This window comes from Lactuca saligna, chromosome 5 (assembly GCF_052625555.1).
Source record: "Lactuca saligna cultivar CGN05327 chromosome 5, ASM5262555v1, whole genome shotgun sequence".
NCBI lineage: Eukaryota > Viridiplantae > Streptophyta > Magnoliopsida > Asterales > Asteraceae > Lactuca > Lactuca saligna.
In genome coordinates, this window is record NC_136421.1 from 311231273 (window position 1) to 311242897 (window position 11625).

The 11625-nt window shown below is 38.1% G+C and overlaps 1 protein-coding gene across 1 annotated transcript; it reads right to left on the reverse strand.

Annotated features, from left to right (window-relative positions):
• On the reverse strand, positions 1 to 2581 carry LOC145048593 (protein OSB1, mitochondrial-like). The gene is made up of 5 exons (XM_078997125.1): positions 1996 to 2581; positions 1694 to 1832; positions 1476 to 1587; positions 401 to 510; positions 1 to 314 (listed from the first exon to the last, which is right to left on the reverse strand). The coding sequence occupies exons 1-5, from the start codon at positions 2427 to 2429 to the stop codon at positions 126 to 128; spliced, it is 984 nt and encodes a 327-aa protein (XP_078853251.1). The 5' UTR covers positions 2430 to 2581; the 3' UTR covers positions 1 to 125.
• Positions 2582 to 11625: the final 9044 nt, after the last annotated feature.

The following is an 11625-nucleotide window of genomic DNA, read 5'->3' on the forward strand; positions in this document are numbered from 1 at the left end:
AAAAAAAAAAGGATATCTATATTTATACGAATAAAAAGACAGATTGTTAAACATACAATATAAGCTGCCTAATTTTACTATAGCACATAGATATAAAAATTAAAAAAAGTAGAACTCCGAAATGTTTAATAAGGTGTTAAGCTGTCTCCAAACATAGAATCTGAGCGTGATCTGGGGTTTTGTTGTTGAAAAGATTCCATTCTTGAATCCAATATTGATAACTGCGATTTGACCCAAGATGGATTGTACCTTCCTTCAACCCATAAAGCTTCACCCGTATCTTTGTGTTTGAAATCCGGGTACTTTGGACTCCTCTGTTATTATGTTAAACCATTTTTATCAATTTCTATTTTAAAGGCATAGTAAGTTATATGACTATGATGTATGTATGTATGTATACCTTATTTTTTCTATTATCCCACCATTCAGAAGGATTTGCAAAGAAAGCTTGCCATAGTTCCTCAGTTGATGCTGACCCATTTGCAGCAGCATACATCTTTTGCTTTTTACCTGTTCAAGTGCACAAAAATCGTTCTCAATCAAATTTTACATTTTGTTACAATTATTTTAATTAACTACTAGAAAGCAACAACACTGATAACATTGATTAAAATCTGTTACGCTTTTGTATTTTGTCGTTATTGAAGGGTACTCTACACATTTGACAGATAATCAAAAAAGCAATACTATCACTATATTTTTATTTTGCGATAATTACTAGGAACCACTAAAAAGTTTTAAAGAAAAATGATTTACTTCTGTTAGGTTTTAATACATTGTGTTTAATGATTTAGTAGGTATGTTGGGTTTTCATATTGAATCATTATTAAAGGGTACTTTATATATATGAAAAGAAGAAAACACATGTTCACAAGATGCCAATTCAGGCTTTCAGGGCATGAAGTGCGTTTAAAATGTGAAATTGAAATGTTTGACTATTAATCAAATGTCTAAAATACCCTTCCATACCTTTGAAACAGGATAAGTCTGCAACCCAAAAAACCAATGATCTCAGTATTTTCACTATTTTGTGATAATTACTAGGAAGCACCGATAATGTTGATTTAGGTCTGTTAAGTTTTCATATTCTGCCCTTATTAAAGGGTACTATAAATATTTGACAAATAATCAAACACTTTCTAAAACAAGTTCCACATTCAGAAGAATAAAATGACCGACTATTTGTCAATTACCTAAAATACCCCTTAATAGCTTCAAAACAGAGAAACATTCTCGACTTAAAAGCTATGCTATCAGTATTTTCACTACCTTGTATTAATCACTTGAAAACACTGATAACATGGATTAAGGTGTATGTTAGGTTTTCACATTTTGTCATATTATAAAAGAATATTTCAGATAATTGACTAATAATCAAACACTTTCTGAAACTATTTGTTCATTCACACCAAGCAAATTTCAAAGCATGAAAATAGCACAAATAATCAAACAGTTTCTGAAATATAAGTGAATGCCTGTTGTCATGGAGCTCGAGGTTGAGTTGGAGTTGGAGTTGGAGTTGTAGTTGAAGTCTTGGTCATTAGAAGGTGGGCTTCTTTCAACAAAGTTCAGCTGTTGAACAACTACCTGCCACCATTTACAAGTATTTAGAACAGAGGAACATATGATACGTTAAAGCATAGAACAAAAAAGGTTAGCAAGAATGACAATAGTTAGTGAATTACAATGTAACCTTATAGTAGGTTTGCTGTTTCCCATCATCACTATCAACTGTATCTGAAACAATACGACCCGATACGTATATTTGTTGTCCCTTCTCCACATGTTGAGAAGCAATATGTGCCAAATCATCCCAAAACGTTAAATTGATCCTGAAAACGACCATAAACGTTCAAAATCTGGATCATTGTAGCTAAACCCCCAAAAACAAAGCACGAATCAAGCACTGATTTCAAACGATTCCGTCCTACCAACATAGTTCAAAATTGAACAATAAACCAATGATATATCAATGAATTTATCCAGTAAATTTACCAGGTAGTATCGGTAGACGATTTTTTGACGGCAAGGCGACACCAAGCGAGGACTTTACCGGAGCTAAGTTGCTTAAATTCAACCGGAGTACCAACGTTTCCGATAAGTTGAACGGAGTTACACAACTCCTTCGTCCATGGAACTTCAGTAGGTCTAGGGTACTGATGACTACTTCCCAGTAAACCCTTCTCGTACTCATAGTGACCATTGTTGGCGTTACCTCCGCTGTGGTTGTAATCGAACGATGACTTTACATAGCCACTATTTGTGCTAAGTGATAATCTGCTGCTAAATTTTTTGTCTAATGATGAAGATGATGTAGAGCATGTGAACATACGAGTAATAGGTCGAGTATGATTGAGGGTATTGGGTAGATGTGTACTGGGAACCCATTGAGGGTTATTTGTGAAGAAATTTTGAAGTATTGTCGCCATTTTTGCGCTCTTGGTGATTCTACTTCTGAGAGATAAGGAGAGGGTGGACTGTGTAGGACTTCTGGGCTAACATTAGTCTTTTAGGGTTCGCCTTAGACACAAGGAACCCAGGTTGCAGGGCGTATGACCCACTTGGATCGCTGTAGTGATTAGTGAATTAGGGAAACCGTCATACGGTTGATATACGGGACATTTATAAAACTAATCATATTTCAAGTTGCTATTAAAGAAAACGTATTACGTGATTATGTAATCATCAAAAAAAAACATATATTTCATATAGCAGCAGTGAAAATATTATTTTTCTCGGTGGTTGCTTCATACAAAGGTGATACCACGAAAACATCCAAGGATAAAGATGCATATAAACCATCATCTACATGGAGTATCATATTTTCAGAACCTCTACTTATAGTGGATATTGACAATCGTCATTAAGAATATTAAATATTTCCCTAAAGGAACATTGTATGGGAGAGACGGGTTGAAAGTTCAATATATTTTAGATGTTCTTTGTGAAGAATGGTCATTTATAATTAAAGGATTACATGTGGTTAATCTATTACATGTGGTTAATCCTGGGTGTTGTTAAAGACACCCAATTTAAAGATAAATACCACTCAAAATCAATACCATATTTAGGACTTGAGGTAATGATTCCATATTAACATAATTCTTATATATTTATTTTATTTAGGAATGGTATTTAACGGAAACTATCATTTTATCAAATACTCCTTATTAAATAACTTTTATATCATTATCCCTTGTAATTATAACTTATTTTCAATTTATATCCTTTTTTATTTTGAAAAATTACTTTCAACCCTTGTTATTCAATTATATATATATATATATATATATATATATATATATATATATATATATATATATGGTTAGGTTATTTTGTTTTTAGTAACTATTGTGTGCCAAAATGTACAGATCTGGACCATCGGATGGAATATAATCAAAGGTCATGATCTGAGGGTCTATGATAGTAGAATAGGATAACATATACCATATAATCACACAAATTTCAGCATAAGGGCATTTTAGTCAATTAACCTATATTAAAAAAGGAAATTTTTGGATTTTTATGGATAATTAATTCCTTTATTTTTAAAAATCTGAATATTTTAAATTAATTCAAAATTAAAAATTCAATTTTATTCTGTCAGAATGTTAGAATGTTAACCATAAACTAGTAAATATATTTTTCGATTTTATTCTGTCAGAATGACAAAATGTCAACCATATACTAGTAAATACATTCTAAAAAGAATATACAAAATCAATTCTTGAACTAACAATATACCAAATAATTACATTGTATGATTGTGACTCATTGAATAATAACAACATTCTAAAAGAAAAAAAAAAAAAAAAAAAAAAAAAAAAAAAAACATCACAATCTAACAAAAACACTAATATATTCTGATAGAATATTATTTTTTAGCAACATTTTATACATTGTAACATAACACATTCTGGTATAATACACTCTCATTCTCTATGTTTTCTTCCTTCTCCGCATCAATGTTAGTCTCTTCAAAACCTAAATCCACAAAGAAAACATAATCAAGATTCAAAAATTAAAAAATTCAATGCATTCTAAGAGAATAAAAACTATAAATTCTGACATAATGTACTTGTTGTTGACAATTATTCTCAAACATTCTAAGAGAATACATTTATATAAAATAAATTCTAATAGAATACATTACATAATTCAAGAGCTATGATTGTATACAGAATTCAATAGTTGTGATTGAATCATCAACACACATGCATTCATTCCCAGTCATGAATTCAAGAAACAAACACACATTTACATTATCGATTTAGAAATATGAACACCAATTTTGACTTTTTCGAAACAAAATCCAACTTACGACTGTGAAGTGCAAGTTGTATCAGAAATTTCTTCAATCGAACAAAAATAAACCATTGAAGACATCGAATTTAATAAGATGATGAACACAATCTCGATCTTGAAAAAAAATCGAGATAAAATCAATCTCGATTAAGGTAAATAATTTCCAGTTATATCCCTAATTGTTGGATTACCGGACCAAAGAAAGAAGAACAGGAGGCTGCCGGAGGATACCTCCATCCAAGTACCTGCAATCGTCGGGATTTCCTCACCGTTTGCTCCTCGCTTCTCATTCATGTTCATAGACCCCACAACAGCGCCACTGCTCCTTCGCATCCCCTTCTTCAGCCTCATCGACCACAGAATCCATCATCGATTGCGAGACGAGAGTATGTGCTCCCTTTTGGATCCGTCGATTGTAAAAGAAGTAGAATCGGTGATGGTGACGGTGTTGATGTCGATGATGAAGTGTTCGGCCGCAAGCATATCTAGGTCAAATATATTTAGTTTAATTCCTTAATTGAATGATTAGTTTATTTCCTTAATTGAATAATTTCAATTAAATAATTTCCTTAAATAAAAGTACAAAATATCCAAAATACCCTTTAATGATTTATTTAATAATTTATTATTTCTTGAATTCTCATTGATGCATTTAGGCACACAATAGTTGCTAAAAACATTTGAACCTAGCTCTCTCTCTCTCTCTCTTTCTCTCTCTCTCTCTCTCTCTCTCTCTATATATATATATATATATATATATATATATATATATATATATATATATATATATATATATATAGAGAGAGAGAGAGAGAGAGGTAAAAATTCATTTGAGACGGACATAATTTTATGAGACCGTGAGACCAAAATTTTCTAATGAAATATTCTAATAATCTGTTGATCGTAAAAATATAATATGTAATATATTGTAAAATTATATACAACAATGAGCAAGACAAACACCAAATGCTAGCTTGATTTCGGCTGATAAGTGATTTCGTTTCTTCAAAACCGAAATCTTTATGTTTTTGGGTTTCAAAATCGAAACTCCAAATGCAAAGGTGTAAAATGTTTTGTTTTAATTGTTTGAATTTTGTTGACTTAATTATTTTTGCTGACTCAAAATTTACAATTGTCACAGGAACTTATTAAGTTTTATGTTTACCCATAGTTTACAAATGTTTTTCAGGTTGTTCTAGTGATCGAGACAAGAGCTTGACATAAATATACACTCGTATCAATGGATCGGTGTAGTGATTAGTGAATTAGGGAAACCGTCATACGTTTGATTTACGGGACATTTATAAAACTAATCATATTTCAAGTTGCTATTAAAGAAACCGTATTACATGATTATGTAATCATCAAAATTATTTTTCTTAACAAAAACATATACTTCATATAGCAGTAGTGAAAGTATTATTTTTCTCGATGGTTGCTTCATACAAAGGTGATACCGCGAAGGCATTGAACAATAAAGATACATATAAACCACCATTATCCATGTGGATTATCATATTTTCAGAACCTCTACTTATAGTGGATATTGACAATGTCATTAAGAACATTAGATATTTCCCTAAAGGAATATCGTTTGGGAGAGACGGGTTGAGAACTCAATATATTTTAGATGCTCTTTGTGAAGAATAGTCAGTTATAGTCAAAGACCTCCTACGTTTTATTACATGTGGTTAATCTATGGCTAGGGGGACGATGCTCATTGATTTTGACAGATGTAACACCCCAAATTCTAGAGGTGCTACTGAAGGACTTAAAGTGTAAATTAAGGAAAGGGACTCGACGAGTAGGCGTGCTTACTCGTCGAGTTGGAGCGGGATTCTGTCGAGGGTTAAGTGGCCAACTCGCTGAGTTGGCGGCTTGGACTCGATGAATTGGTGCTAAAGAAAGAAACCCCTAATTCTAGGGGTTATGCCCTATATAAAGCACATTATAACCCACCCTCAGCATCTTTGCTACCCTTTTGAGATCCATAAACCCTAATTTTCGTGTGAGACTCCATTGTTGAGGAAATTAGAGCTTCGAAGAGGAAATTGGTGGAAGGAGCTTGAGAAATTAGAGGCTAGCACCAAGGGGCTTGTGTAGATCTGGGATCTGCATCAGTTTGGGTGCATCTTAGAGTTAAGGAGTCATTATCTTAAGCTATTTCCTTTTTGGTTCATCCTTGGTGGTTGATTGGAGTTCCTTAGCTTGTTTGAGAGCTATTTCGAGTTAGAGGCTTAGATTTGAGGTTGCTACTTCAGATCTAGGCTTGTGATGGTCCAAAATATCATAAAGCTTCTGTTTAGGAGTTGTTAGTGAAGCCCCTAGTCCTTAGACCTATCCCTAGTGTGTTTTGGGCCTATATCTCCTTGGTTTCACGTAAAGTTTGCAACTTTATGTGAGGGTTGGACTGTAGAAGAGTGGATCTATGGATTGGAGCCCCTGCATGGCTCGAAAAGCCACTGTATGAATTAAGAAATGGAGAGACTCAACGAGTCACATGGGTGTACTCGACAAGTTGTATGAACATGTGCATGGACTCGGCGAGTTGGAACAACAACTCGGCGAGTCTGTTGAAGATTGCCTTGGACTCGTCGAGCCTGTTCTTGGACTCGACAAGTCTGGTCGTGGAACCCTAACCTCTTCTGGTTAAGCCTCGAATCGGTGAGTCGAGGGACGACTCTGTGAGTTGAGTAGGATGGACTCGGAGATCGTTGGACTCGATGAGTCTTGGGGCGACTCGGCGAGTTGAGTCATGTTATGGGAGTTTCTGAGTATAGGAACTCGACGAGACGACGGGTCGACTCAGCGAGTAGAATCAACCAGGAAGGTTGACTTTGACTGAGGACTTTGACTTTGACCAATAGTTGACCACTTTGACTTTCAAGGGTATTTTTGTAATTTTGGTATTTATGGAATTGGTTCTTTGGTAGTGTTCTGTGGTGAAGTTTGTGTCGGTGGTTGGAGCAGCTTGGTCTTATCTCTTCAGTCGGCAATTACAGGTGAGTTATCCTCACTATATCGACAGGGTCTACGACACCAAGGCCGACCCTTTATCGGATGGAAATCTAGGTATTGTTTGTTATGTTATTGCTTTGATAGATCTGCATCCTGCTATTTAGGATGATGTTATGTTAGTGACCTGGTTAAGGTCGGTACCCGATACATAGGGTAATGTTATGCTAGTGACCTGTTAGGTCGGAATCCTAGTTAGGATGTTGATATGTTATGTGATTTGTTAGACTGTTTGTTTGGTTAAGGATTTGTTATGTGATTAATTGTTTTATGTGCACATGGTTGTTTGACAGGGGTTGGGTTGAGGCGGGTCCTGCTTTGTGTTGTAGGCCAACATACACAGGGCCCACCAGATATTCCGAAGGCCCAGCGAGCGGTCCGGATAGGCTGAAGGCCCCAAGAGGGCAGACCAGACGTATCGAGGCTCAGAGAGTGGACCAGGCCGATTGAAGGCCCAGTGTGGGCGGACCGGTCATACTGTAGACTCAGAGAGTGGACCAAGTGGATTGAAGGTCTGGTGCGGGCATACCAATCACACTGTAGACTCGATGTACATGGCTAGACTCGAAGGGTGGACCAGGTGGACTGAAGGCCCGGTGCGGGCGGACCAGTCACACAGTAGACCCGATGTACATGGCTTTTCAAACTGTGATATGTTATGAGTATGTTGATGTGTGGTCGGTATTTTGGGGGTAACTCGCTAAGCTTTCGGGCTTACAATTTAGTGTATTGTTTCAGGTACTTCAAGAGATCGTGGCAAGACGAAGGCGTGATCGTATTGCTCCTCATGTTTTATGATTTATGTGATATGGTTATGGGGGGGATACTATGATGTTTAAACTATTTTGAAAAACAAGATGTATGAACTTAAGGGTTTTCGAATGAATAAAAATGTTTTAATTTGGCTTAAATTTTATGGTTGTTACAAGTTGGTATCAGAGCCTTGGTTTGAGTGAATTGGAGGAACATTCGTGTGAACCTAGTCTCAAATCATGGAGGGGTTTTCAAAAGGTTTTTCGAAATAAGTAAAGGAGGATGCAGAGGGTACGGTCAGCCAGAGCCAGTAAGTAGACCCCAAAATACCATACAAGTTATTTGATTATGTGATATGTTAGGACAACATGCTAGTACTAGGCTAGGGATCTTCAAGATTTGCATGACAGAATTGCATGATTATATGATGCCTGCTAGCCTAGGGTTTCCTTTGTATGAAATTGACATCATTACTGTATTTATTTAGTGTATGCATCATGGTTATACATAATTAAGATCTTATAGCCTGGGAATATTTGATTTGGCCTTATGTTCTGTTCTTGTATGATTGGGAGCTTAGGGTAGGATTGGATATTCGAAAGTCTATAGGGTCCAGCGTTATGTATGACTAGCATAACTAGTGTTGCAGGGTTGGTGGAAGTTTCATGGATGAGAGGGTTGCGTGATATCGGTAGGTCAGTTATGGGATAGTGGTGCTCCTTTAGGAGTGGGAATCGAGTGTTCGTTATGTATATGCTATTGTTAGGGTGTTGTGGTGATACTTGATACAAATATGGGTAGGTGTGGAAGGTAGTATGGGCCCGTACTACTGAAAGCAAAGGACCCATACGTGTATCAAGGAAGTAACGACCCCTAGGGTTTTTTTGGGAGCTAGTTCTCGAGGTTATTATGAGGAATGCCTAATATCTTGTGGTGTATTTTCAGTATGGCGATTATGTGACGTCTCGGGGCTGGATCCGGTTCGGGATCGGGATCAGGAGAGGGTGATCAGGATGGATCAGTACCATCCGAGGTCATTGGTCAGATGAGTATGGATGAGTTGGATGCCAGGATTCGTGAGATCCTACATGATGAGGTTGCTGCTATGTTCCGGGCTGAGTTGTCGGAGATGTTTTGGTCGATCAAGACCACCATGGTTGAGTACTTTGATGAGCGTTATGCAGCTCTTACAGAGGCGGCTGTCGCGGAAGCTACGGCGGCTATAACAGCAGCAGGGGGAGGAACTGGTCGAAGTTTTCAGTATCGGGACTTCGATAATACGAAGCCACCTACTTTTGATGGAGTTCAGGATTCGATCATTGCTATGAGATGGTTGTCAGAATTGGAGGGCTATTTCTTCACGTGTTCATGCCCTGCAGATCAGAGGGTGAGGTGTGCTCTGAACCTTTTGAGGCTCGGGGCGAAGGATTGGTGGAGGTTGGCTACGAGATCTTATTCTGATGCGCAGCGGGCTGCGGTTACTTGGGATGAGTTCCAGGAGATGTTTAGCACTCGTTATGTTCCACGGGTTGAGAGAGAGAGGTTGGCTCAGGAGTTCCTAGAGCTGAAGCAGGATTCAGAGTCGGTGACGGAGATCACTAGGATGTTCACTGAGAGGGCAATGTTTTGCATGGAGTTTGCTTCGGAGCAGGCTCAGATGTCCCGATATCTGAGTACGCTCAAGAGGGAAATCAGGCAGTTTGTGTCCACGCAGAGGTGTGATACCTTGTAGAGCTGCAGGAGGCCGCCAGGCGGCGGGATTTAGAGATGGAGTTGCAGTTACGAGAGCAGAGGCATGCCCCGGTGCAGTCGCAGCCGACGCCAATACGGTCCAAAACCGTTGACTATAGGGTTGGAGGTTAGAGCAGCCGCACTTATGAGAAGTGTGGGAAGGGTCATGTCGGAGTTTGTAGGTCCGGTGGTGTGTTTCGCAAGTGTGGGAAAGAAGAGCACTATGCGAGGGATTGCCGTCAGTCGGTCCTGGCTCAGGATATGAGGATCTGTTATCATTGTCATCAGGTTGGACACTTGAGGGTCAACTATCCACAACTTGTTGCAAGACCAGTGCAGGCTCCAACACCGGCCACTTTGAGGACTACGGGTGGAGGTCATGGTGGAGTGGAACCTCCAAGGGCTCAGGGATGCGCTTTCCAGCTTACAGCAGAGGAGGTCAGGTCAGAGCCAGATGCAGCTACGGGTATGTTTCCATTTTGCTATCTTGTTATTTGTTGATTATGTGGTATTGTAAATCGGTTCGCCTTTTTCGCATGATTCATAGTATGATTGGGGATCTTAGTAGTTAGGGGTTGTAGTTGGTTAGCGTTCAGGAGGATTATTGGTCGAAAGATAAGGTATATGATCTCATTGCTTGGAATAGCAACGACATTGCGAGAAGTGTTCAGTTGAGATTCAAATTTCCTTGGAGTTCAGGATGTGCGGTGTCGGGAAAGTGACCCGTGGAGGTTGCTCACTCCGAAGGGATTTAGTCCGGGAGTGAGGAGGAAACTCTATCAAGTAAGGTCGATCAAGTTATGTCGGATTGTCAGCGGAAGTTAGTAGTTGGTACACTAAATTAGGAGAATTGGAAAATTCTCCGGTAAAACAGCAAGTATTCAAGGTTAGTTAGTTGTTTAGATTTATCAATGTTGTTAGCTGAGAGTGTGGCATGATTGGAGCAAGTGATAGACAAGTGGGGCAGGGAACAGACCATAGTTTCAGGTAAGGTAGTTGGTCGATGTGAGGCCTGGGTTTAGGCCATGGAAAGGATTTCGGGCTGCAGAACTGGAGTTCAAAACCCCAAGAGAGCTAGAAAAGACTGCATGGGAGAGATTCCCAGGAAGGATGGTTGATATGGGCATATTTAGCTATAAAATACATGCATTATCTTAATACTTTATGTTGTTTTTTCTCATTTAATGAACAAAAGGTGCTTAATTAGTTTAGAATTTCATTTTTCAGCAATGATGACATGCTCGGATGGAAAAGGAAGCGGAACTAGCGATTGGACGCTTGGATCTTGGATTTTGAAGAAAGAAGGATGTTGTTGGACAGCTTGACCCCTCGTCAGTGTTTTGGCCATATATCATGAACCGTAACTCCGATTGATAGGATTCAAAATCATCTGAAAACTAGACACAATTTCGGACGACTTTCGTGTTTTGAGAAAATGATGATTCCAAATGGACTCGGCGAGTAGTCCATCAACTCGACGAGTTGGTTAGAAGTTTTGCGATTCTGGACGCGTTGACTTGTCGTACACGGGTTTTAAGTGACGGACTCGCCGAGTAGGTCACTGGACTCGCTGAGTAGCTCCTCTTTTGTGAAAATCTATATAAAGGGACTTTCAGATCGATACCCTAGCATATAGATGAACCCATGGAGGCCAATTGTCGACTAAAGGTGCTGCTGGAGCGTGGGAAGCAAGGGAATCAACCCTACATTCAATTTTAAGGAGAATCAAGTCAAAATCAAGTTTACTCTTACCTAATCTCTTGTTTGAACTATGTTTTTACCAATTGATTTCGTTTTTGTGCTTGTTTCTGCTGTAATCAT